General features: G+C 48.6%; 1 protein-coding gene and 1 pseudogene across 6 annotated transcripts in view; both read right to left on the bottom strand.

Annotated features, from left to right (window-relative positions):
* NT5DC1 (5'-nucleotidase domain containing 1) overlaps positions 1–26,813 on the bottom strand; it is a 327,326-nt gene that overhangs the window by 39,212 nt on the left and 261,301 nt on the right. Inside the window, exon 1 of one of the 5 annotated variants that reach the window (XM_084623667.1) lies at positions 26,684–26,701. The exons of 1 other annotated variant lie outside the window; for it this stretch is intronic. In XM_084623667.1, coding sequence (XP_084479793.1) covers positions 26,684–26,693 — 10 coding nt within the window. In that variant the 5' untranslated portion in view covers positions 26,694–26,701. Of the gene's footprint in view, positions 1–19,880; positions 19,955–19,992; positions 20,011–20,364; positions 20,553–26,683; positions 26,702–26,813 lie in introns of those variants that run through there. 3 more of the 5 variants (XM_084623668.1, XM_084623671.1, XM_084623669.1) reach the window with 3 other exon arrangements.
* LOC311518157 (transmembrane protein 250 pseudogene) lies at positions 22,173–22,638 on the bottom strand (annotated as a pseudogene). The gene has a single exon. The product of its transcript is annotated as a transmembrane protein 250 pseudogene (transcript).

Below are 26,813 nucleotides of genomic sequence, written 5' to 3'. Positions count from 1 at the left end.
TACTTGTGGCACCTTAGAGACTAACCAATTTATTTGAGCATAAGCTTTCGTGAGCTACAGCTCACTTCATCGGATGCATACTGTGGAAAGTGTAGAAGATCTTTTTATACACATAAAGCATGAAAAAATACCTCCTCCCACCCCACTGTCCTGCTGGTAATAGCTTATCTAAAGTGATCACTTTCCTTACAACAGGTTTCAGAGTAGCAGCCGTGTTAGTCTGTATTCGCAAAAAGAAAAGGAGGACTTGTGGCACCTTAGAGACTAACCAATTTATTAGAGCATAAGCTTTCGTGAGCTGTAGCTCACGAAAGCTTATGCTCTAATAAATTGGTTAGTCTCTAAGGTGCCACAAGTCCTCCTTTCCTTACAACGTGTATGATAATCAAGTTGGGCCATTTCCAGCACAAATCCAGGTTTTCTCACCCCCCCCCCCCACAAACCCACTCTCCTGCTGGTAATAGCTTATCTAAAGTGACCACTCTCCTTACAATGTGTATGATAATCAAAGTGGGCCATTTCCAGCACAAATCCAGGGTTTAACAAGAACGTCTGGTGGGGGGGTAGGAAAAAACAAGGGGAAATAGGTTACCTTGCATAATGACTTAGCCACTCCCAGTCTCTATTCAAGCCTAAGTTAATTGTATCCAATTTGCAAATGAATTCCAATTCAACAGTTTCTCCCTGGAGTCTGGATTTGAAGTTTTTTTGTTGTAATATAGCAACTTTCATGTCTGTAATCGCGTGACCAGAAAGATTTTCTTTTTGCGAATACAGACAAACAAGACTGTTACTCTGAAACATGTGCTTAAGTGCTTTGTTGGACTGGAGCCCTAAAGAAGAGGGAGCTGTTGGGTACTGGGCACTTTTGAAAAATCAAATCATGATTCAGGTGTCTAAATATGAACTTAGGAGCCTAACTTTAGGCACCCAGTTTTTAAGTTTTTGGCATGCTATGCGTCTTCTTTCATGTGTACCACCAGGATAAAAATAATATAAATATTTTAGATCAGACACCAGTTTCCAGCACAATAATTCTTTTAACACTGAGTAATAGGAGGAAAAAAATCGAATAGTGCATTTATAAGTGTTTTGTTACATTGCATGAATAAGTTCTGTGTCTTTTAGACAAAAGAATTATGATAGAGCAATTGTGTAGATTGCTGGGGAGTATTTCTATTATATCTAATACCTCTCTCACACACAATGGTTTATCCGGCTATACTTAAAACTAATCCTATCAACCAGCTGTAAACAATGAATTCCTGCAATAGAATATTCTGACAGGAAGGAGGTAAGAACCAACCAAACCAGTACATCATGTTTCAAACATGATGTGGGTTTCCTAATAGTTCTGAAGGACTGTTTCCATAATAAAAGCCACAGTTTTCCAAAAGTCCCTTTAATCCTTTAGATCTGAAAAAAAAAAGATTAAACAAGATAAACCAGAAAGGATTTCTAAAGAACAAGCAACAATTCCTGATTCTAGAATAGGAGGAAGAATGAAATGTTTTCTTCATGGTCATACATTGCAAGAAATCACCCTGCTGCTCACAGAAGAAGCAAGACACAGACATTCAATAGGCAAATTCTTCATTCCTCTCTCTGGTTCCAGTTCAGGAAAGTACATTACAACAACAATGGGACTTAAGCATTTGCTTACATATAAGGATGCCTGCTTAAGTGCCTTCCTAATGAGAGTCTCTCCGAACAAACAACACAGAAAATACACCGAGCATTTCCTAGGATCTTTGCAAGGTAGATCACATCTTCCTAGTACCCCACCATTCCATTAACATCAGTCAATACAAGTGATGCATCATTTCCCCCCTTCATAAATTTCTCAATATGGAACTGAAATATAAATGCCAAATTCACCTTTTCCCCCCCTTCATACATTTACAGTAACCATCATACAAGACTGATTGACCTGAAGATAGGCTGTTGTAGGAATAAACCTCATCTTCTTTCATTATATTCAAAAATCAAGATCTTGAAGAAAGTCAGCAGATACTGGTAAAAACAGTACTTTAAAATCATTCCTGTTTATATTTCATGTATCTAGGCGTAAAATGTTAAATGATCATAAGGATCTTCATAAGCTGAAGACAACATACCATCTCTAAAGTTCAAAAAGGCCCAAATCGTGTCCCCTTTTTCATTAGTATCTAGGGGCCCCAAATCAGCAACAGCTATGTAAGGGAGGAGGAAGATCACAAGGTGTTCATATTCCTTCCTCTAGATTCTGTTCTCTATGGAGGCACCATCCACAGCAGTATGGAGAGGGTCAATGGAGTAGGACCCTGGCAAGCCCACAGGATCACTGCCTCTGTGGACCCACTGTTCGAACTATTCTACATACAACATGGAGGGACATAATTACTTTCCTTGAACTCTACAACCCGGGTAGGGGGCTGAACTATTCTTCACCAACCACCACAGAGGATCCTTGCCCAAAACCCACTTATTTGGGTTTTGTGAAGACAAGGAAGATGTGGGAGTAAGTGATTAAACAGTCAAAAGGCAAGACAAAAACTTTGGATCTTAGCAAGGTTCATTTGTGAATCCCTGGAAACCTTCATCTTTATAAAGAAGCAGCACCATTGATAATGACAGTAATAATGGAAACAATCACACAGCTTTAAGGATCATGGAATATGAAAAGCTGCAATCATAAAATCATAAATAAAACTATAAATAATGATGATAATAAATAATGGTGAATAATTACAGGTTATGCAGCCCTATACACACTGGCGCCATCATTACAGACTGTGTCTCACCCCCAGGGAAGTCAGATAGCAGTACAACCATTGCCCTCTCTTGTAGGTTCTGATGGGGGGGGGACAGCTTTCATTTAAGGCTCCAACAGAGGCTCTCCAGGAGATGTTCTACCTATTTGATAAGATTAGCACACTGGATGTGGCTCAGCATATAAGACATGCACACGGTCAATTTCTTATCTCCAGTTCGGGGTTGAGATTCCCCAGTAGGAGCACAAAGTTAGGCCAAAATTGGGCCCCACTCCTCTTCTCCTTTCACTTTGGAAGGAGGTGTGTAGCTGCAGTTTTCCATATAACCCCACCTAATCTGAGTTATGTTCCCATATCATGAAGTACAAATTCTCCTCATCCAGATACAATAGAGGCACTCATCTGAGAAGAATCTATGATAATGTAAGATGCTATTGTGAACAAAGAACAGGACAGGAAGTCAGGAGATCTGAATTTTATTCCTGTGTCTGCCACAGAGCTTCTTTCATCATCAGACAAATTATTTAACCACTCTGTCTATGATTCAGCAAAGCATTTAAGCCCATGATGAACCAAATCCATCCTTGTTCAGCAAAGCACTAAAATCCATGGTTAAGTCTCAGTTAAATCAATGCGACTTAAGTACATGGTCAATTCATACTTTGCTGATAGGGTGGCCAGGTGGCCAGTGTTCGACTGGATCTATTGACCGGACACCCAAAGTCCAGTTACTGCAAGCAGGGGAGGCACCGAGACATCACCCGCACCAGCCCCTAGTCAGCCCTGGCCACCTCCTACCTCCATTGGATGGCTGTAGCTCCCAGCCCTGGCTCTGTAGGTGAGTCCCTCCAGACCCACACAGGGAGTGAGGGAGAGGGGAAAAGCAGTGAGAGATGGAGGGAGGGGGAAAGAGGAGCGAATGGTAGGTTGGGCCTCGTGGGGAAGGGGTAAGCAGGAGTGGGGCCTTGGGGGAAGAGGCAGCATGGGGTGAGGCCTGGCAGAAGAGGCAGGGAAGGGGAGGTTCCGGCACTCCTGCTGGAGTGTCCAGTTTTTAAATATTACAAAGCTGGCAACCCTATTTGCTGAATAGGGATGGACTCAACCACTTGCCTAAGAGCTTTGCTAAATTGGGGCTTCTGTGCTTAGGAACACAATTAAAATGCACTTTGGGTCCATCCTACCTGAAAGAGTTAACACATTTTAGAATGTTCTCCATCTGTCTAATGGGCAAAATTTTCCCCCACCTTACATGGTTGTTTAAATAGTAAATTCATTAATTTTTATATCTATCTTCAGATGCAAGGTGCTATGTAAGGGCAAAGGATAAAATTTGGCCCCAAATAGTAACAATTATACTAATAAATCCACATATGTTTTAGATTCACTACAATTGCATTAATGTATATAGTGAAATTCAATTACTGTAGTAGAATTCATTTATTTTGAAAATTAACTTCTGTAATGCTGAATAACCGTTAACAGGACAGTTAACTGATTTATATTGTTTGTGTATTGTTCTCTTATGTGTTTTTTCCCTAAGATACTGAACATTACAGAAATAAATCAAATTATTTTGCAAAAGAATAAAAAACCTGATTTGAAAAGCTGGGGCAATTCCAAATTTGTTCAGATAATTGGCAGCTCATACAATCAGATATCAGTGGTAAGAGAATCAATACACAGATATGCTGCCAGTTTGTTAGACAGAAAGGTTAGGATACAGGGCAGTCAGATCACTAAGATCCTATCATAGACTATTATTTAAATTAAGAGATTTCCCTTAATCTTCTCTCAAAACATGAAACCACACAGTAGCCACACACAACTTGGAAGCTAAGCTTTAGGGAAAAGAAAAGGAGTACTTGTGGCACCTTAGAGACTAACCAATTTATTTGAGCATGAGCTTTCGTGAGCTACAGCTCACTTCATCGGATGCATATCGTGGAAACTGCAGCAGACTTTATATACACACAGAGAATATGAAACAATATGCAGGACAGTGGGGTGGGAGGAGGTATTGTTTCATATTCTCTGTGTGTATATAAAGTCTGCTGCAGTTTCCACGATATGCATCCGATGAAGTGAGCTGTAGCTCACGAAAGCTTATGCTCAAATAAATTGGTTAGTCTCTAAGGTGCCACAAGTACTCCTTTTCTTTTTGCGAATACAGACTAACACGGCTGTTACTCTGAAGCTTTAGGAAGACACTCAACATCTTTGGGAAAGAATTTTCTTTGTCTAATTAGGAGGAAACCACTCACTGATACAGTCAAGTGTAAAAAGAGGGCAAATGTGCTACAAGTTTAACTGAGTAATGTGACAGGGTCAGGCCAGATGGCTACTGGAGAGTAATTTTTTTTTTGAAGCAAAAGATGTTTTTATTTGCATAACACACTTACAATGTAAAAACAGCAGCATATGCAATGTGTAACACAGCAACCAATCACAATTGTTTTCTCATTAGCTTCAGGGGAGGGAAGTGTTCAAGCTTGCCTGGGCCCAGAGCGGGGGGCTTCCTCGACTCTCGTGGTCTTCCACCCTTCCGAGTCACCTGGTGGCCCAGAGCAAGGGGGCTTCATCTACTCTTATGGTCTTCCACCCCCTCGAGTTACCTGGCGCCACGCCTGAGTGTCACCAACAATTCCCTCCTCTGAAAGCACCCAACAAGAGGGGCAGGCTGTGGGGTGGACAATCCGGGGGGAGGGGGGGCACGCGTACCCATGTGTGAAATGACCTCTCTAAGGTGGTGGTGTCCGCAGCAGCAATGGCTGGGGCTGGGGCCTCTTACTCTCTCCCCCAATCAAAGGGTCAGACAAAGGGACCTGGACGGGGACACCGAGCAAAGAACCTCGGACAGCGCCCACCGCTCCTCAAAAGCATCAAGGGAGTCGGTGGACGCCGCCCAGAGGAACTCCGTCCGGATATATGAACGGACCGAGGATCAGAAAATGGCCCCACAGTCACAGGAAACTCCATCGGCCAACCTGTTCCCTCTGGTTTTATAGATGGACGTTTTAGCCAGGGCCAGGAGGAGGTTAACTAGGAGATCCCGTCACTTTGTGAGGCCACGGATGGGGAGTGCATAAATAAAAAGGTGAGAGGAAAAATGCAACCAAAAATGTAATAGGAGATTTGTGAGGAGCTGGAACAGGGGCTGCAGCCTGGCGCACTCCAGATATACGTGCACCAGGGTTTCCCTCACAAAAACAGCACCAACCCTGTCAACCCAGGGTTGTCCCACAAAAGGGACAAGTATCTGGGATGGGGGTGAAACGTGCCAAATACGTGCCCGTGCTCACAGCTCCGTGAAGGAGCCGCCAACTGATGTCCCCGACGGGCCTCGGAACCAAGGTGGAATATAGGCTGGCCCACTGGGGCTGCTCACCCTCCAAAGGTCTCACCACTTTGTGTCGGGGCGGGACACTAGGGTGAGGGCGTGAAAGGTGTGGAGCGCGAGCGTGTATAGATGTTGCCTTGGCGCGGTCTGGAAGCGTACCAGCTGCAGTTCATGCAGCCGGCTCGCAGTGAAGGGGTGAGGGGGTCGATCGGATCTGCGGGGCAGGGGTCCAATTAAAAAGTCCGGTGGGCATGGGGTAGAGGGTGGGCGGGGCGTGCCCTTGAGCAGGACCCGGTTGAGGTAAGCTCGAGCAGTGGGCGGCAAAGTGGCCTTCACCTCCTGAAGTACGAGCTGGGGGGTACGAGGTCTGGAGAGCCCCATGCGCCGCGCGAGCGTCAGGGGATCCAGCCAGTCTCCCCGGTCGTAGTCCAGAAGGTCTCCGACTCTCGTGACTTCTGCCAGGATCAAGCTCTGGTGCACCAAGCGGGACTCCGCCACCTGCACACAGAGCTGGGGGTTGTGTAGCAGGGGCTCCACGAGAAGATCTACCCCCTCGGTGGCCGCCACTGTTAAAAACAGTTTCCAAGTCCGGAGGAGGTCCTGGTAGAAGATCGGCAGCCCAGAGAGGTCTCGCGGAAGACCTCCCGGACGGAGATAAAAGAGCTGACGGTCGTATCGGAGATCGTATCGGATGCGGCGCAGGATGGCGTGCACCAGTGTGCTCCATGCCGAACTGCCTGCACCATAGAGGAGCCTCTGTAGGGCCTGGAGGCGGAAGACACGGACCTGAGTGTGTAGACACTTCAGGCCTTGTCCTCCTTCCTTCAGGGGTAGATGAAGAACCCCTACAGGGGCCCAGTGTGTTCCTGACCAAAAGAACCCCAGAATCGATGTCCGGAGGTTGGTCAGGAAACCTGGGGCCGGGACCAGGGTGTTGAGCCGGTACCAGAGCATGGACAGGACTAGTCGATTAAGCCCCAGCGCTCTCCCTCGGAGGGAGAGACATCGGAGTAGTCCTGTCCATTTCCGGAGCTGCTCTATCACCCCGCCCTCTAAATTTTCCCAGTTCTCCAGCGGAGAGAGATGCGTGGCAGAAAGGTAAACGCCGAGGTAGAGCAGACCCGTGCTCCACCGGATGGTCTGAAGCCCGGGTGGGAGGGAGCTCGCCTGCCGCCAGTCTCCTCCCGCCAAGCCAGAGCTCTTGACCCAGTTGACACGGGAGGAGGAGGCTGCCAAATAGATGGCCTGGCAAGCCTCCACCCGCACCAAGTCGCCGGGGTCCTGGATCACGAGGAGCACATCATCAGCGTACGCCGACAGGACCAGCCACAGCTCCGGCTCCCGCAGCACCAACCCTGTCAACCTCCTGCAGAGGAGACAGGGGAAGGGCTCGTTCGCCAGAGCATACAGCTGGCCTGAGAGGGGGCACCCCTGCTGTACTCCTCGCCCGAAGTTGACTGGTTCAGTCAGGGTCCAGTTGAGCTTAACCAGACACTCTGCGGAAGCGTACAGCACCCGGAGAAAACCCACAAACTGGGGTCCGAAGCAAAACGCTTGCAGAGTGCTCAGGAGGTACCCGTGGTCCACCCTATCGAACGCCTTCTCCTGATCTAGGGACAGGAGGGCGAATGACAGACCGTCTCTACGCCCGAGTTCCAAAAGGTCCCAAACCAGAAATAGGTTATCAAAGATACTGCGGTCCGGGACGATGTAGGTCTGGCCTGGGTGGATCACGTCCACCAGCACAGACCCTAGCCGCAGCAAGATTGCTTTCGCTACGATTTTGTAGTCCGTGCTGAAGAGCGAGATGGGACGCCAATTTCGTAAATCGCGGAGGTCCCCCTTCTTCTTCTTCCTCCCAGAGAGGGAGGACCCCGCTCTGCAGAGACTCGGTCCAGACGGTGACTAGATCTGCGCCGAGGACGTCCCAAAACACGTGGTAGAGCTCCATGCCTGGAGACTTATTGGTGGGCATACGACGGAGGGCTTCCGAGAACTCGGCCAGAGTGAGAGGCAACTCTAGCCAGTCTCGGTCGCTTGCGCTGACCATAGGAAGCTCCTCCCAAAGCACTCTGCAAGCGCTAGGGTCGGTCGGATCCGGGGAGAAAAGACTTGCATAGAAGGCTTGGGCCCTCCCGCACATCTCCACCAGTTCCGTGAGGGGGGTGCCGTCTTCTGCCAGGAGGCAGGTGACGTGTTTCTTGGCCCCCCTCGTTTTCTCCAGGACATAGAAGAAGCGGGAACCGTGATCCATCTCCCGAAGGAGGTGGATGCGGGATCGAACAAAGGCGCCCCGGGCCCGATAGTCCTTGAGGTCCTGGAGCTCCTACCGCTTCTCCTGGCATGCTCCGCAGAGGAGCGGGTCTTCGGGACTGACGGCCAGACATCTCTCCATCTCTAAGACCTCCCATTCCAACTGCTTTATCGCCGCATTTCTCCGTCGGCTTGTGCCCCAGGTGTAGTCGCGGCAGAAAAGCCAGGCGCGCACCTTCCCCAGGTCCCACCATCACTACGCCGAGGGAAAGGCGCGCCGCTGCCCTCACCAGGCCAGCCAGAATTCCTGGAAGGACGTCATGAAGCCCTCATCCTCCAACAGGCTGTTGTTAAAATGCCAATAGGCCGGCCCCGGCCTCTCCGCACAGAGGGAGGCTGTCATGGTGGCTAGGTGATGGTCAGAAAATGGGGCCAGCCGAACGCTGGAGGAGTGGACTCAGGAGAGATGGAAGCGTGATGGATAAATGCGGTCCAACCAGGAGTGGCTCAACCAATGGGCTTCCACCCGGACAAAGGTGAATGTGGAAGTGTCATCCGGGTGGTGGTCACGCCAGATGTCCACTAGGGAGTGATGTTCAACTATCTCCCGGAGGGTGTCCACGGCGGCCGGGCACTGCTCGATCCCCGAGTGGTCTCGCTCCTCGAGGGTGGTATTAAAATCCCCTCCCAGGACTAGGCACTCGTGAGAATCTAAGGTGCCGAGGAAGGTGGACGCCTGCTGATAGAATTGCAGCCGGTCCGGGCCCAATGTCGGGGCATAGATGTTAACGAGGTTAACCACGAGCCCCTCTATACGGACCCGGAGATGCAGCAGGCAGCCCTGCACGGCCTCGGCGACCCCTAGCACCTCGGGCCGTAGGACAGGGGAGAACAGGGTCGCCACTCCAGTCTGCCGAATCGTTGAATGGCTAAAGTAGACCCTGTCCCCCCACTCCAGCCGCCAACTATCTTTGGCGGTTGGATCCGTATGGGTCTCCTGCAGGAAAATCACAGAGTACCCTCCCTCCCGAAGGAAGGAGAGCACCTGGGACCTGCAGAGAGCCATCCTACAACCCCGGGTATTCAACGCTGTGATGGTGAGAGGTGTCATGGGGAGGGCTGGGGGGGATCCTCATTGGCAGGGATGCTCGCATCCCCCAGCGGGCCGCGCGACAGTCCCTGACCCATCCCATAGGGGAGTAATTGGTCACGGAAGACGTGGACCCGCCAGTAGGCCACAGCATCCTGCTTCCCCGTCCCTTTACCTTCCCCCATGAGGGCCCTTGTGGCCCGGAAGATTTGAAAAAAATCCCCCCATTGCTGGAGAGCAAGCTGTACCTTGTTACGGGAGCCATGGACATCCTCTAAAAACTTCCGCAGCTCTCCTCGCAGCTCATGGGGGGGTGGGGTTACGGTTTCCTGGTTGTTCCCCGGCAGAGCCGTTGGTGCAGCCCCGGGGCCTACTAAAACGGGCAAGCAGGGTGCGGACTCCCGATGGGGTGCCTGATGGGCTGCAGCTTCTAGGCCCGCCTCAAACCCTGGGGTGATAGGGGGCTGTGGAGGGAAAATAGTACCCTTAATGGGTCGGGGCAGGAGAACGCAAAGGCCGCTCCCTGGGGGGTCATCGATTGGAAAAGGGAAGGAGACAGCCCCGGGGGCGGCGATAACATCGCAGGAGGTAGACTGGACAGGGGTAGGGGCAGGGGCAGGGTCAGAGGCGAGGTTCTGGGTTTCGGGAAGCGAGCAGCTGTATGGTGGCGCCTCCTGATCAGGCTCAAGGGTTAAGGGGGTGGGGAGGGAGCTCTCAGTGATACCGGGCGCGGGCTCCATGGTGGATTTAGCGGCTACAGCATCAGGTGGTGGATTATCTTCTGTTGGGCCCCCGCCCGGGAAGGAAATCGATTGCTCCGCACCAACAGGGTGTGCTCCTGGTGGCTCGTGTCCCGGTCGCGTGGCGCCGGCTGTCACCTGAGCAGGCTCGGTGGTTGTCAGCGGGGTGCCATCAGTGGCCGGGTCGATGGAAGAGTCCAAGGGCTCCTCGGAGGTGGGAGCAGAAGCGGCAGTTAGGGGGAGGGAGCATGGGGAAAAGAGGGGTGGAGTGAGGTTGCCCAAATCGAGGTTTTCTGGCAAAAGGTCGTCCTCCCCCTGGCCGACCGGGGTCAGACCTAGGGCCTCGATCTCCTCGAACATGGAGAAGAGGACAGTTTCTGTCGCCCCGGGGCTCTCCCCGCTGGCACCCATCACGACGGTTGCCTCAGGGTTCACAGGGGCTTCGGGCAGTGTCAGGACAGAAAGGGCTTCCTCGAGGGTCTCGGAGGGGGGTTTCCTGTGGAGGAGAGACACTGCCCTCCGGTGCTACCACGTCTTTCCTGGCTGACACCGGTGGATGGGACACACTTGTGGGCAAAGCGGAAGGTTTGGCATCGGTGCCCCCCTTCCTGGTCTTCTGGGGGGCCTCCGCCTCGGGTAGATGAGGCGGAGCTCGAGCCTTCCGCTTGCCTCGCTTCCCCTGGACTAGGGCCCAGCCCTCCATGGCATCATCTCGGGGCTGGTTAGCAGGGGTCGTATCAGGGGGTAAAGGTGATGGCTCAGGGGCTTGCAGGGGGGACGGTGGGGCGGCATAAGGGAGGGAGGATTCTCCCTGGGGCAGGCTCTCTCCCATGCCTGGTGGTATCTCTGCCACACCCTCCTCCATCGGCCCCGCCAGATTGTCAGCAGCGAGGGCGGGGCTCTCCCGCTCATCTGGGCGTTGTAGGGGAGGTGCCCCATGGGCCTGAGCGGGAGAAGTGGTGGTCCGAATAGGAGGGGGGGGCGGGTTCGGCTATCGGGCGGCCAGGGGCGTCGCCAATGATGGGGCCGATGTCCTGCCAGGTCTCAGGGATCTGAGGTGCCCCTCTTTGCTGGGCTAAGGGGCAGTCCCTCCGGACATGCCCCGACGCCCAGCAGAGCTAGCACCGGGCTTCCCCCATGGAAAAATACACCCGTAACGGGTCCCCTGGTGGGGCACTAGGAAGGACCCCTCGAGCGCCTTTCCGTCACGCGCCGCCGACGGCAGTAGAAGCTGCACTTGCCAGCAGAAGGAAAAGATGTGACGGAGTGCAGGGTCCTTGCAGCCTAACGGGAGAGGGCTGATGACAGAAACAGGTTTCCCCAGTGTGGAAAGGGCGGGTAACAGGGCAGCACTGGGGAGAAAAGGAGGGACAGAGGTCAGGACCAGGCGGACGCCCAGGTTCTCTAGCAGCTCTAGGGGAACAAACACCCCCCCCACCGCCAGGCCCCTCTCTACCGCTTCCTGGGTGGTGCTAAGAAGAAGAGAACCTTCCCATACATTTTGGAGGCCGCCACAATGGCTGAGGGCCACACCACTGCTGCCCGGGCATATGTCCTGGGGGCTGAGGGAGGGACATCCGCAGAGCTGGTGGAGGGGGCAGCGGGGGAGGATGCCGTGGTCGGTGTCGGGGCCGCAGCAGTGGGGGTGGCCCTGCCACGGAGGGCCTGGTGGTTTTAGCGGGGCCCTTCCCCTTCTTCTTGCCCTGGCCTTTCCCGCCGGCGCTAACAGCCGGCCGGCAGCCGGCCAGCATTTTAGCAACAGCTGAGAAAGAAAAAAAAAACAACAAAAGAAAAGAAAAGGAGAGAGCATCTGGCCCGGTCGGGGGTGGGGAGGAAGCCAAAAGCAGGGGCAAAAAGCAAGAAAAGCCCAAGCCAGAGGGTAGCAGTAGGAGAGCAGGCTAAGTAGGTCCCTTTTCCCTGGGTAAGGTAACAGGGAAGGTTCCAGAAAATCAGGAACCTTCTGGAGATAATTAAGACAGGCTGATTAGAACACCTGCAGCCAGTCAAGAAGCTGCTAGAATCAATTAAGGCAGGCTAATCAGGGCCCCTGGGTTTTAAAAAGGAGCTCACTTCAGTTTGTGGTGTGCGTATGAGGAGCTGGGAGCAAGAGGCACTAGGAGCTGAGAGTGAGAATGCGGACTGAGGTGTACAACAATCATCAGACACCAGGAGAAAGGTCCTATGGTGAGGATAAAGAAGGCGTTGGGAGGAGGCCATGGGGAAGTAGCCCAGGGAGTTGTAGCTGTTGCACAGCTGTTCCAGGAGGTGCTCTAGACAGCTGCATTCCACAGGGCCCTGGGCTGGAACCTGGAGTAGAGGGCGGGCCCGGGTTCCCCCCAAATCCTCCCAACTCCTGGTCAGACACAGGAGGAGTCAACCTGGACTGTGGGTTCAGAAAAACAGCCAAGCTGAGGGCTGCCGTGAAGCTCCAAGGTGAGCAAATCCGCCAATAAGCGCAAGACCCATCAAGGTAGAGGAGGAACTTTTTCACAGTAAGAAAAAGGTTAATATACCAATTTCTCAATAGTTTGAAAGGGCAGTTTCCTGTGAATCACAATCAGTGGACGGATGTTCAACTGTAGCCAAAATGTATCATAAAATTGATCTCTGTTATGGAGCTGAATATTGCTGTATGCCAATTGTGAGTCCTCCAAATAAAGTTAGTTTGATACAGCATTTAAGGTAAAACAAGAGGTAGGCTTTACCCTAGTTAGAAGTGCATGCAAAGAAAATTCCAGCACTGAGCTCCACAAGATGGAGAGGGATGGAGACCTACAAGTTTCCCTGCCTATACAATGTCACCTCATTTATGGTAAAACCCTTTAAATAATGTGACCTTCTAGATCCCTCATGGTGTCTTTACAAAATAGAAATTATTTGGAGTGCCCTGGAACTTACTTTGGGGACTGATTATACAGACATTGTGCTAAAAAAAAACTTTACTAAACTTTAGTGGAAGTTTGGCTGGCATGACAACTGCAGAATAAAGCTCTACAAGTCCAAAAGCAGAAGCTACTTAAGACCTTGCTAGCACCCTCAACTCCATCGAGGCTCCTCTCTTATAGGAGCAGATGTACATGATGGATACTATGCACTAAGAAGAGTGATACAATTGAAACAGTACCAAAGTTTTAAATGAAGCTCTCTTCCATCATAATGAAAAATGTCAAGTTCTGCAAGAGAACTTGTCTTCTAAAAAGGGGCTCTGGAGTTTCAGGGATATTGTTTTTGTCATTCTGTTCTTTAATTGTAATAAAAGCATAATTTCTTGATACATTATTCATAGTGATAGCTTCTACTATTCAAGTTAATATATCGTAGAATCACAGAATATTTGGGTTGGAAGAAACCTCAGGAGGTCATCTAGTCCAACCCCTGCTCAAAGCAGGACTAACACCAACTAAATCATCTCAGCTAAAGCTTTGTCAAACCGGGCCTTAAAAACCTCTAAGGAGGGAGATTCCACCACCTCCCTAGGTAACGCATTCTAGTGCTTCACCATCCTCCTAGTGAAATAGTGTTTCCTAATATCCAACCTAGACCTCCCCCACTGCAATTTGAGACTATTGCATTAGTCCGTCCCCAATCCTGTCTTGAATTACACAGTGACGACACTTCCCATGTAATAACTTAAACTGCATGATAATATCAGCCCATTAAAGCAACAATGGCAAAATACAAATCTTGAGAACACATACTCACAGCCAATCAGATAAAAGAGTTGTGCAAATCTGAGTGGGAAATTATCTAATACCAATAACAGCAGCTTTCTTATGGTGGGCTGAACTGCAGTGTGTATCTTGTTCCCCTAAACAGACATGTATTCATATCCTTTTGCGCAAGTGCTGATACTGCCAATAATATAGTTACCTCTCTCAAGTGGTGGTAGGCTAGGTCACAGATAAAGGAGATTTCCTGTAGGAAATTTCTTTTTTGGCACTTGGCCCACAGTCTTCAAAAAATTAAGCAAATCATTCTATACATACATCTTGCAATTTAGTCTCATTGATGATAATGGAAATAACACTGGTTAAATCCTCCATATATTGACTGGAGATTCATTTCGCCTGCATAACAAGCCCCCTCACTACTGTCCCATTAAAAAAGTAATTTAATTATTTAATATGGTTTAAAATATTTAAAATATTAAAATGGTTTAAATATTTCAGCAAAACAGATTTAAACGTGGAAGAGCAACCAATGCATTTGGTCCAAGATCAACAGAGTTTAAGAACTAAATACTGTAATACAGGTAAAGAGAACTCAGGGGGTGGGGGGGCACTAATTCCTGGATATAAGTGTGTAGTTCCCACACGTGTTCATGTACCCCCATGGCAAATTAAGCAGGACACAGAGGGCCCAGGAAAACTACCATCTGCTTCTATACAAATTATAACCTAACTATCCAGACTTCCCATAGGTATACAGTTCAAACAGCACTAGTATTTTCTGTTCCTTACAGAACTTTAAGATGGGACAATAGGGCAGGAAATTCAGATGTTCCAGTAGAGTCAGCTGAATTCCTCTCTGTCATTCTCTCCCCTCCCCCATTTCAACCATGGAAAACCACTGACCAAACTCCAGTCCAGTGCCAAATAGGAGGATAAAATATTGGGAAGAGTTCAACAGCACCACTTCCTAATTCACAATGTATCTAACATGGCCTACTATGGGCCATTACTTCACTTATTTTATTGTAGAGTCCACTGGGTAGAAAAAATGTTAAACAGCAGTTAGAGAGAGAGAGAGATTGTATGTTAACAAAATTTAAAACAGTTAAAAGAAACACTGAGGGTTAGATATTTTGTGGGAAAGGTTCAGTTTGGGTATACATTGCTGGTATTGTACCTAGGTTTGTGAATATGCAGGGCAAAAGAAAAAAAACTCTCTCAAACAAATTGTGATTGTAAATTTTTACTTTGTGAGGTAAATGAATGCAACAAGCTCGCTACAAATGTTATTTATTTATTTATTGTTCTTTAAGAAAATAAATGACATCTTAAGAAAATAATCTGTATTGAAACACAGTACACACAATATGCAAACCCATAGTATTAAAGCCGGGAAGTCAAATGCAGGCACGCCATGTTTCCTGGGCACTAACATTCCAAAATTAGCAATTTATCGTCATGTCATCCTAGAGTTTTCAGATATGAAGAAGCATTTTGAACTTTGCTTTTAATTCATCTCCATTAACCTCAACTACAGCTAATATGTTTGCAATGGCATCTTACAAGACAATATTTTTCAATACTAAGGAAATAATACTAGACCTATATAATACTGAACATTTCACTGGCTAATTCAAATTAACTTTATACATGGCTTTAAGTTATGCACTGAGGTCTCTATGTATTTATAGTATACAGCCCTGCAAGAAATATCAACCTGTAAGAACCTAAGTTCCCTGTAAGCTGCACAGCCACACAGCAGGCTATTAAGCGCCGCACAGGCGCTCAGGGAACTCGCCTGGCTGGGATCTTATACTGCCCCAACCCTGGACTTGCTGCGGCCGGGGAGAGGTGCCTCTCCCCCCCCGAGCCCAGGTGCTGCTGCAGGAAGAAAGAACGGGGAGGAGTCCTCTCTCCCTGCTGTAGCCCCGGGGCAGCCTGCACCCCAAACCTCTCGTCCCTGGCCCCACCCCAGAGCCTGCACCCCCAACCGGAGCCCTCACACCCCTGCACACCAACCCTCTGCCTCAGTCCTGAGCCCCCTCCCACACTCCAAATCCCTCAACCCCACGCCCATCACATGAATTTTGTTATGTGCACCAATATGGAGGTGATGTGTCACACAACACCTCCATATTGGAGCACATAACAAAAGTCATTCCGCACATGTGTGGGAAAAATTAGACGGAACACTGATAAGAACTAAGGGTTGCAAAAATTTTGAAACATGCTACTGGTAAAATAGCTACCTCAAAGTACTTTAATCCATTTATTTTAGGCATTTTTAATCTGCCCATTCTCTCTGTATGTAGACTTCTTGCAGTTATTTTTCACATTTTATAATTTGTCACTTTTACAACCATTTATATAAAGCAATAAAAGCACAGTGCACTATATTAAAACAATTAACTGCAAAGTTTTGTCAATTTCAAAACAAGATTTAAATTGTTGGCACACCAAATAGAATCTCCATTGATTTTTTTTTTTCTAATTTAATATTTACTTAGCATTGAAATGCTCCTTCAGTAATCTCCTACTTGTGCTAACATTATTATCCTTAACTCCGTTTAGGCCCTTTTATCCCAAGTTCCATTGAGTGAATAAGAAAGTCATTGTGGGATACTCCTAAAGGCACTCATTCCCAACTAGTGCAGACTCGTTTGTTTAAATATTTGCATTCGTTGAATGAAACATCAATCAGTGTCACGAAAAAGAAATGTAAAACTACACAGACAGAGAAAGATGTCCTGAAGCACACAGCCTTAGTACTTTTTACTTCGGCCTCAACTGAAGTCACTTATTAAGGAACAGGTATGTAGTTCAGGATATAAAATATAGTTATTTTTATTTGTAAAATCTTTTCAGAGAAATTAAGATTAATAGAAGAAGAAAACTCTAGAACTTGTTTAGTCTTTCAGTTAGGATGGACCTGAAATATGTTTTAATTGTGTTCTCAAGCCGTGACAACGTTCAAGGCTATAATCCTGGAAACACATTCACACATTATTTATTAACTAGAAGCCAGTTATGGATTAGGACCCCGTCATGGTAGGCACCGTACAAACACATAACAAAAAATATAGTCCTAGCACCAAAGATCCTACAGTCTAAAGCAGTGGTTCTCAAACTTATTTGATTGGGCCCCCCTTCTTTGTGTCTGTAGTCATTTATGCTCGCTCCCTCTCCCCCCCCCCCCCGGGCACACACACACACAAGTACATATACTTCCACCCAGCGCTGAAGGCAGAGCAGAGAGCAGCACATTCTGGCCAGAAGCCCAGCTCTGAAGGCAGCGCAGCACCAGCACAGATGGACACCAACATCAGCACCTGGACACAGAGACCAGATTCGCAAAAAGAAAAGGAGGACTTGTGGCACCTTAGAGACTAACCAATTTATTAGAGCATAAGCTTTCGTGAGCTACAGCTCACTTCCTCAGATGCATATCGTGGAAACTGCAGCAGGCTTTATATATACACAGAGAATATGAAACAATACCTATTCCCACCCCACTGTCCTGCTGGTAATAGCTTATCTAAAGTGATTTCCAGCACAAATCCAGGTTTTCTCACCCTCCACCCCCCCACACAAATTCACTCTCCTGCTAGGGAATCACGGTGGTTAGAGCCCTGCGCTGATACAAAATTTATATCTGCGATCCACAAACATGATCCACAGATGATTTTCAGGGCTCTAACGATGATCCCTCCTGGCCTTAAAGTCTATGAGTTTATGAGATTTCAGTGGAGTTACGATTTCACCCCTGGATTATATTCCTAGCTCAGCTATCGACTAGTGCTCAGGAAAACATCTGAAACAAAACTTAAATGCCCCATATTAATTTGGGTTGCTTTTAAGGAGTATTTAAAAAGAAATAACTTAGGGTACGTCTACACTACCCGCCGGATCGGCAGGTAGTGATCTATCTACTGGGGATCGATTTATCGCATCTAGTGTAGACGCAATACATCGATCCCCGATTGCTCTGCCATCGACTCCTGTCCTCCACTGCGGTGAGAGGCAGAAGTGGAGTCGATGTGGGAGCGGCGGCAGTTGACCCCACACTGTGAGGACGCAAGCTAAATCAACCTAAGTTATGTCGACTTCAGCTATGCTATTCTCGTAGCTGAAGTTGCATATCTTAGGTCAATCCCCCCCCACAGTGTAGACTAGACCAAAGACTCAGCCTGGTTACAAAATGCAGTTAAGTTCCGGAATACAGATGGTACTAAGTTTGTAACACAACACTGGTTCTTGATATAGCTCTGCTTATAATGTAGACTGGGTAATTTTTTTAAAAAGGTTGGGACAAACTTGTTGCTGGAATATTACTTAAAAGGAATAAGAAAAGGTCTCCAACATAGATCAGTTTTTCTCAGTTAACCTTTTTTGTATTATCTAGGTTAAACCAACTAAAGTGGTTTGGGAACAGTGTTTTTTCTTTTCATAACCTTTAAAAATAGTTTTATTGCTAGTTAAAGGTGCCAGACTGACAGCAGTGGGGACGAAAATCTTTCTACTCAGTGCATGGATATATCATGGACACGAACTGTGCAAGTTTCTATATACAATCCTGGAAATGTGTCTCAATCTTGACCTAGAGGGATCACTTCTGCAGGGGGAGGAGATAATTCTGTTTATAATCTCATTCAATAATTGTTCTCTCTGCTGAGACTACTAATTAGGCCTTGTCTACACTAGAACAGATTGGCATGTATAGCTAAGTAGGCATACCTAATCTGGCTAGTGGAGATGCAGTTTATACCAGCAAAAGAGTGATTTCGCCAATATAGCTTATACCAATTTCCTGAACAATACATTTCCCCCATTCCTAGCTGGCAAAGTAATGCCGGCAAAACTTTTAAGTGTAGACCAGACCTAAGTAATAAATAAAAACATTTGTCCACTAAGAACTGAAACCATCATACTCAAGTCACCCAACCACCATTCCACAGTGGGAATGGTCTAAACTGGATTTATATCTTACATTCTGATTAAAGGCTTTCCATCCCATTATCATTCTCTTGAGCAAGTGAAATGGAATGCACAGAAGACTTCAATAGGTTTAGAGATCTGGATAAAATGCTATAAAGCACCAGGACTTCAGGATTAATATCTAAAACTCTAATTGTCTATTTTTATTCATATAGCATCTGAACTGTGCTTTGTGCACCCAACCAATGTGGTTTGCCCACAAGTAATTAATACTTATATATTTCCTATGGCACTTAAACGTTTTTGATAACAAGCAAAAATGGCAAGCCGGTCAACCTCAGGCAAATCATGGTTTTGCTCTGTGCCTTAGTTTCCCTAGCTTCAAAACAAGGATGCTCACCTTTCACACAGGCATTTTATGAGGCTTATTAGTGTCTGTAAAGAGCTTTGGGGCTCTTGGTGCTACAGAAGAGCACAAAGCTCCAAAGTTTAAAGTTTTTGTACTACTTTTAGTCATTTTGTCCCCACCTAACCACTCAACATTTCTCTAATACAGCCCAATTCTGTACGGTTCTGAATGTCTCCAGTGGTAATGAGCAGCCAGTGGTTTTTAACTCTGGGGGGGTCCACAGAGTATGTCTAAGATTTCCAAAGGACCCCGCACCTCCCGTTGAAAAATTTTAAGGGGACGCAAATGAAAAAAGGTTGAAAACCACTGGAGTAGACCACTGAGAGGACTCCAACCCTCAGGATCACTTTTCCAGTGGTTTGTTGCAAACTGATTTAGACAGGTAAGGAAAAATGACATTTCTACTCAAATTTCTACTGGCTTGATTCCCAAAGGTGATGAGCCCCATCAGAGTCAGTGGGCACTCTGGTAAAAAAACCAAACCAACCCATCCCTCTCTCTGGATGTGTCAATCCCCCCTTACATTTCCTGGTACAGCGAGATCACTGACTGGGACTTGTCAGAAAGAAAACATGCCACAGGACCTCTAGCTACAGAGCCATTCGGGAAACGCAATTGCTGCCTGCATGGGGAGGAAGGGGCGGATTCAGCTCCAGGCTCGATGAGAACCAGAAGGATTCGGTCAGGCTCACCCCCACACGTGTCTCGGCAATACAGCCCATAACACGTCCCAAAGGAGCAGGGCTCAAGCACTTCGGAGAACTCTTCTCCCGATCCCCACAACAAGCCCCTCCCCGGACTCACGGCCCGACGCTCCGGAGCAGCAGCAGCGGCGGGGTTAGCGCGGCTCGAGAGTCCCCGCACTTCTCCCGGGACAAGGGAGCCGGTCTTCTTCAGCCCCAGCCCCCCGCCCCCGACGGCGCCCCTCCAGTCTGCGCCCGCCCCCCCCCCCCCGCATTAGCCTGGGGCGCAGTCGGGACGGTCCCGCTGCCCCCGCAGCTGCACCGCGCATCATGCCGACGCTGCGAGGGGCACAGGGGGCAGGGCCCGGGAGACGAGCGGAGCCCCCGCCCGCAGCGGAGCCGGCCGCTTGGCTCCCCGAAAGTTTCCACTTCCAAGCCCAGGGGCGAGTTCCCGGACTGGGGAGAAGCGACCCCCCCCCCCTTCGCCCCTTACCTCGCCCCCGAGTCTCCTCAGCTCGGCCCCGGCGCGGCGGCAGCGCCCGGCAGCCGCACGGGGAGCCGCTCCGGACGCCCCCAACTCATTGAGTCGGCCGGGCCATCCCCGCGGCGGGGCGGACGGAGGCGCCTGGAGCCGGGCGCGGAGCGGGGATGTGGAGGCGCCGCCGGGACACCCGAGCGCCGCCAGAGCAGAGGGAGGAAACCGCAACGTCACCGAATGCAGCTGGGGGGGGGGGGGAGGGGAAGCGCCTGGGGAGCCCCCGAGCCCACCCCCTTCCCCCCGCCTGGGCCCGGACATCCTCCCTCCCGGCTGGAGAGCAGAGCACGACCCCACCCCTGCTGAGCCCTGCCGGGCGCTTCGCTCCCCGCGAGGTGCCGCACAAACAAGGCACATGCCGTGCCCAGGGCCAGCACGGGCTACAACGCCAGCTCCTTTGGATCTACCGGGCTCCTGCTGCTGCTGCTTGTACCCAATCCCCACACTACGCCGTCCACACAGAGAACAAGTCTAGCTGCTCCTACTGACCCCCCCCACCACATCCAGACGCCCCCCCAGGAATCCCCGGAGCCTAAGCCTTGCGCAATCCCATATGCAGCTCCCGTGTCCGTCTTGATTCAGGCAGGTTTTGGGCCTAGGCTTCCAGACTCTAACTTATAACACAAGTCTACACTCCTACTGCACCTAAAAATTCTGGACCCTGTTGCATTCTGATACATGAATGCCACAAAAACCCAGATCCAACACACAGCTCCTACTAGATCAAACCCTCATTCCCAAATTTAGCCCTCACTCCCCAATTCTATGGGACCAGCAGAAAACAAGTGTGGCCGCCCTTCCCCCTTACACCATAACATTCCAGAGTCTGATGGGTCCTGGAGCAGAAGCACCACAAAAACCTAGATTCAACTCCTGGATCACAGCAATTTGACTTATTGCAGCCAAAATGTGAGATGTCAACACTGTGTTATTCATATGGAATTTCTGATCACTTCAATTTGATTGATGACACCTAACAACATAGATGCTAAACTGCAAAGTTCAATCCATTCATATTGAATATCATCTCTCCAGTCACCATACTGTATGGGTGAAGTAGAATTTCTCATCCAAAACCAAGAACCACCTCCCTTAGCCAACAAAGAATCAAACCAAAAGCCCACTCAAACAGGGCATTTTTTAAAACTCATATTCAGTGTTTGGACCACAAGTTATACATGTGTTCCCCAATGTATGACTGAAACTGTGCTATCTTAGTTGAATCAGACCTGCCTGGCATTGTGTGTATTGTGTACTATATGCTCATCATAAAATTGAGGATAAAATAAATACTTTGGAATTGTTGTCTTGCTTCTTTAGGCTGTGTTTGGTTGCAGATTCTCCAGTATTTCTCCACTCTGGAGGGCTGAACAAATTTTATCACTCTCAGGCTCTTCTACTGGGATCAAGATCACGTCATTTACTGTGCATGTGAAAAGACTGTGTCCTGACCACATTCTGGTAGGGTAACTGAATAAATAAATTCTGTTTACCTACATTTTCCCAGAGGATATTCTTCCAGAGAAATCTACTCTGTGATGTTGCTTGAGGAAGAATGATTGCTTAACTCCACCAGAGGTGGTTGCCTTTTAATAGTGGTTGAGTGACAGTGATCACTGCATACAATCTGTGAAGTATTTCTTAGGATTCTTGTTATAGAAATGAAAAAGCTGTAGTTTCTGAGGCTGATTTTAATCCGGTTGTTCATTTGGGGGAGGAGGGGTAGAGTAAGAGTTGCCTCCTGAGCCCACAGGTGTGCACTTTATTTACATATCCACAAACACCATGAAACACCAGCCCAGCCCCCCCACTAGCAGCACGGTCAAGTGAATTCCACAGATGAGCAGTTCATTCATGAGGCTGAAGTCCACCCACCTTCGCCCCAACAAGAGGAGGAGAATGGAGAGTTTGGACTGGAAATGCAGAAAGATCTGGATGCCCAGGTACTGAAGGCAAAACAAGATAGAGAGAGTGCCACCCAGAGGATGGAGGTAAACAGGCTGCAGCTGAAGTACAGCAGGAAACAAATGAATCCGTACATCCATCGGGATTTCAGGTAGATGTCAAAGTTGTTGTACTTGGTGTGCACCAAGCGAGTGGTCCTTACTGGGCCACAGGCTGAATGCAGACATGTTGTATGGGGGCTGTGGAAAGAATGGACACGGCGGGGAATGGGGATTACAGGCATCAGGCACCCCACAGGTCACAGAGTCCCAGAGCAGGATTTGCAGTGCACATACCCAATATCAGCCATTAATATGGAAAAGATTCAGCAAACTATGAATGTAAACTTTCTGCTGAATTTCCAGGAAGGAACAGGCCATGCTGCCCATGGCCCTGGGCTGAGTGGCCTCCACTACTGCGGGGCAGGTGTCCCGGGTCGCGCGGGGGGGAGGGGGTGGAGCGGGGCGGGAGGGGGGGCGGGGCGCTGAGGTCAAACACTGCTATACACATGTGCAGGCCAGCTGCACAGTGGGCAGTCTGATTCGCTGCTGTATTGAAAAGATTAGCTAACTTCTGGAAACAAAAATTTGTTTAGGTCCTGCAGCTCTGTTGGATTTCACAACACTATTAGCACAATGAAGAGGTTGGATATTAGGAATTTTAGGATTGATATTAGGAAAAACTTTTTCACTAGGAGGATGGTGAAGCACTGGAATGCGTTACCTAGGGAGGTGGTGGAATCTCCACATCATCCTCCCATGTAATTTTCTGTAGGCAGTGGCTGGCCTGTATAGTCCGGGTTCTGTCGCAATTGTGGTTCTGCTCCATAAGGGCCTTCATCTGGTTTGCCAGCTCCTGTGGCAGAGCTCAGTCCTGGGCAGCCTGATTCATCAACAGCCGATTAGCACTGGAGTCGCCTCCTGTTGGGCGGTTGCTTGGATTCGGGTAGCCTCCTGCTGGGCCGCAGTGGCTTGTATTAGAGCCTTGACCAAGTCGTCCATCTTGGGGACGGGATGGTTTTGGCTAACCCTGGTTTAAGTCCCCAGTGTGGAAATCCCACCTCTAACACCACGTGTGGCAAATTGCTGGCACAATTATGATGGGTCCCGCACTTCCTCTTCTGGGGGGCGGGGTTCAGGGTGCAGTTTCCTGCCCCTGAACTAGGGTATCTACTGTCCCACTAGTAACCCAAAGAAGGGTAATGGAAAGGGAGGGACCCGGGCCCACCCTCTACTCCAGGTTCCAGCCCAGGGGCCCTAGGGATAGTAGCAAACCACTTGAACTAATGCTTCCTTCCCCTGGGCTACTTCCCTCTCCTGCTCTTCAGCTTGTGGGCTTCCTGCCCTCTCTCTGCACAAGCCTGGTTTTGCTTTACCAAGGGTCTTGGTCTTCTAGCCAGCCATGGCACTTCTCCAAACTCTCCTCTACTTCAACTCATCCAAACTGCACTCTGCTCCAACTCCTTTCCCTGGCTGATTGAAGCAGGGGGTTTTTAACAGGTGACTGGCTTCAGGTGCTCTAATTGGCTTCAGGTGCTTTTAATTAATCTATAGAAACCTTTCTTCCCTCTACAGGGAATAAGGCTTCTCCTCATCCTGGGACTTACATATCTCTTCTATATCACTCTCCTGCTGCCTTCTAGCCATGCTGTATCACAGTAGTAAACAGGGTCTTCGAGACAGCAGGGAGAGGAGATGGCAGGAGACAAAGCAAATTTACATTTCTGCAAACACAGATGAGAAGAAAGGACATGAAGCATCCTTCATCACCAGACTCCATATCACCTTTTTTGCTGTTTGAATAAACTTTGCTTTGAGGGGTAACCCTCAAAAGAATTCACTTCAAAGGGTGTCTGGAATATAAAGGAAAGGGGCAGAAAACCCTAAGATCTCTCTTTCTCACACACACACCTAAGAAGACAAAGGAACCCGCCATTTGGTCTTGGGGGAGGGGGACGGGGATCCTGACCTGAGAATTTGGTCAGCCTTGCTGCTGGGAAACTATAGTAAGGATTTTACCTTGAACCAATTCTAGCTCATTAAGTTTAGCTACTACAAAGCATTTTATTTCTTTTGTAACCATTTTTGACTTTAATGCCTTATATTTGAATTCAACTTAAAATCCTATCTTCTTTTGTTAATTAACTTGTTTTACTTTTAATCTAAACCAACCCAGTGCAGTGTTTAAACTGAACTCTTTGGGTAACTCCAGTTAAAGAAGCAAACTTTGAATATTGACCCTTTACAAGGCAATGGACCTTTAATCTCTGAACTGCCCAGGAGAAGGCTGGACAGTGCAGAACACACATTTTGGGGGAAATTTGGGACAGGGAGTGAATTGGGGTCACCCTGCAAGTAGTAACCAAGGCTGGTGGAAGTCAGACTGGTGAAGAATTACTGACAGGCTGCTGGGGTCAGAGTTGTTGGACCAGGGCTGCAGCTATACACAGACATTCCGAGTGGGACCTTCATACTGGCGGGCTGTTTGCCCAGGTTGGAAGCTACACTAGTAAAGCACTTTGAGGCACTCAAGGCTGCAGGGCAGGCAGTGACGCAACTGCTCACTGCTCTGGATTGCACCCTGGAATGTGACAGAGGGGCAGTTTGGTGAATGAGTAGCCAGAGAACCATTGTAGTATTCTGGGCTGCTGGATGGCTAGTGAGCTGCTGAAGTAGGAAAAAATTAGAGAAGCCTCTAGGGTTACTCTTCACTGGGAGCCAGTCTAGTCTCCAGCTATCTCCAGACTTGAAGAGATAAAAAGACAGCTCACAGCTGCTTTCCTACTTCCCTCAGCCAGGGGCTGCACCGCAGAGAACAGCTCAGAATCTGAGCCATGTCTCCTTTGACTCCCCTTTGCCAGCACTGGCCTCTTCTCTGAGATTTGACACATTCTCGCCATGCTCAGTGCAGGTGTCCTCCTCGGCGTGGCTCCTGTCACCTCTGACAGACTTTCTGAATCTCTCTGCATCACCCATCTCCCCCTCTACTTTCAAATTTCATTGGAATATGTCATTATTTCTCTCCCCCTCCGGTTATGTTGTTCTAGTTTACATTTGGAAAGGTCCTATTGAAATTTAATACATTTTGAGATACCACTTCCTTAAACAATATTGTAGAAAACAAAAGTGTATTGAACAGTGGGTTCCAGCCGAGGGCCCTGTACTGCCCAGCTAGGTCAGACCCTTTACCCATATTGAAGTTTTCCTTGAGCCATTTCCTACCTTGTCTCTGGGTCTCCAAGTCTCTTCTCTAGTTACCCAAGGTCCCTCCAAAGCCTCCCTGCCTGGAGAGCTTTCCTTCATGCTGGCAGCTGCCTTTCCTGCTCTGACTCTCCTCTGCTGAGCCAGGGTCCTGAAAGAGCCTTGTTGATCCTTACAGTCTCTTCCCTCCAGCTCTTTCCCCCACCTGGACCCCGTCAGCACTTAAACCTGGTTCTTTTTTCACAGAAAGGCCCTGATTCCTGAGAGATGGGGCTTGTTCTGTAATGAGGGTTGGCTTAGCCCCAGGCCCTCCTGCCCAAGGGCAAGCCACCCTGTTACACGTGTTATTGCTGCTGCCCACGCCATACAACTACCCAGGCCTTTTGATTCTTTCTACTATTTGTGTCTTCTTCCAAGTACCTTCCTCTGCCTGGAACCCCCTTCCTGATGTGAGTTGTGTGGGCTCCACTTTCAGCTTAAAGCACGTCTACCATGAGGCCTATGAACAATATTGAAAAATAAAATAGAAAGGTACAAAAGCCTCCAGATACTCACATTAAGTAACCAAAGCAACTGTATATCTTTATGCTGTAACCCTTGTACTTCCTCCTCCTTCCCTTTCATAGGTGTGATCATTCCTTATAATATCTTAACTCATATTGCTAAATCCTGTCAGGAAGGGACACTGGGCCAGAGCTTTTTTTGCAACCAAATTGTAGAGTGCAAATCAGACGGAGGGAGGTAAAGCCGGCTTAAAGGTCACCTTTACACTGCCCTGATCCTGGTGCTAATGTGCATAGGCTATTCCCTCTGCATTGTGTTAGCACAACCTGAAGGCTGCTCTAATTTACAGCAAGCTATTCTAATCCTCAGCCTTATTAGGGGCATCTTGGCCAGACCCCCTTTCCCATGCTAGGTCAGTAGAAGGAGGATGAGTAATGTTTGAGTCTCTGTAGGAGCTTGAGGTGATCTTCCCAGGACTGGTTAAGGCCAGATCTCACTAGCAGTGTGACACAAAGCAGCCATCCCACACAAGAGGACCGAGCCCCTGGATTTTTATTACTCTGTAGATTGCAGGCACACCGCTGGAGCTGTAAAAACGCATACATGAAAATAAATAAGTAATCACTTACCTTTCTCCATCTTCTCTGTCTCACACACTCTTCAAACTCTTCTCCTAGCTTAGCCTCTTGTTGCCCTATTCCATAGTGGCTGTTAGCTGGAAGAGGAAACACTAGAAACCTTTCCCGTTGGTTCTTCTTT

The sequence above is a fragment of the Lepidochelys olivacea genome, assembly GCF_965140295.1.
Source record: "Lepidochelys olivacea isolate rLepOli2 genome assembly, chromosome: 3".
NCBI lineage: Eukaryota > Metazoa > Chordata > Testudines > Cheloniidae > Lepidochelys > Lepidochelys olivacea.
This window is presented reverse-complemented; position numbering and strand designations above follow the sequence as displayed.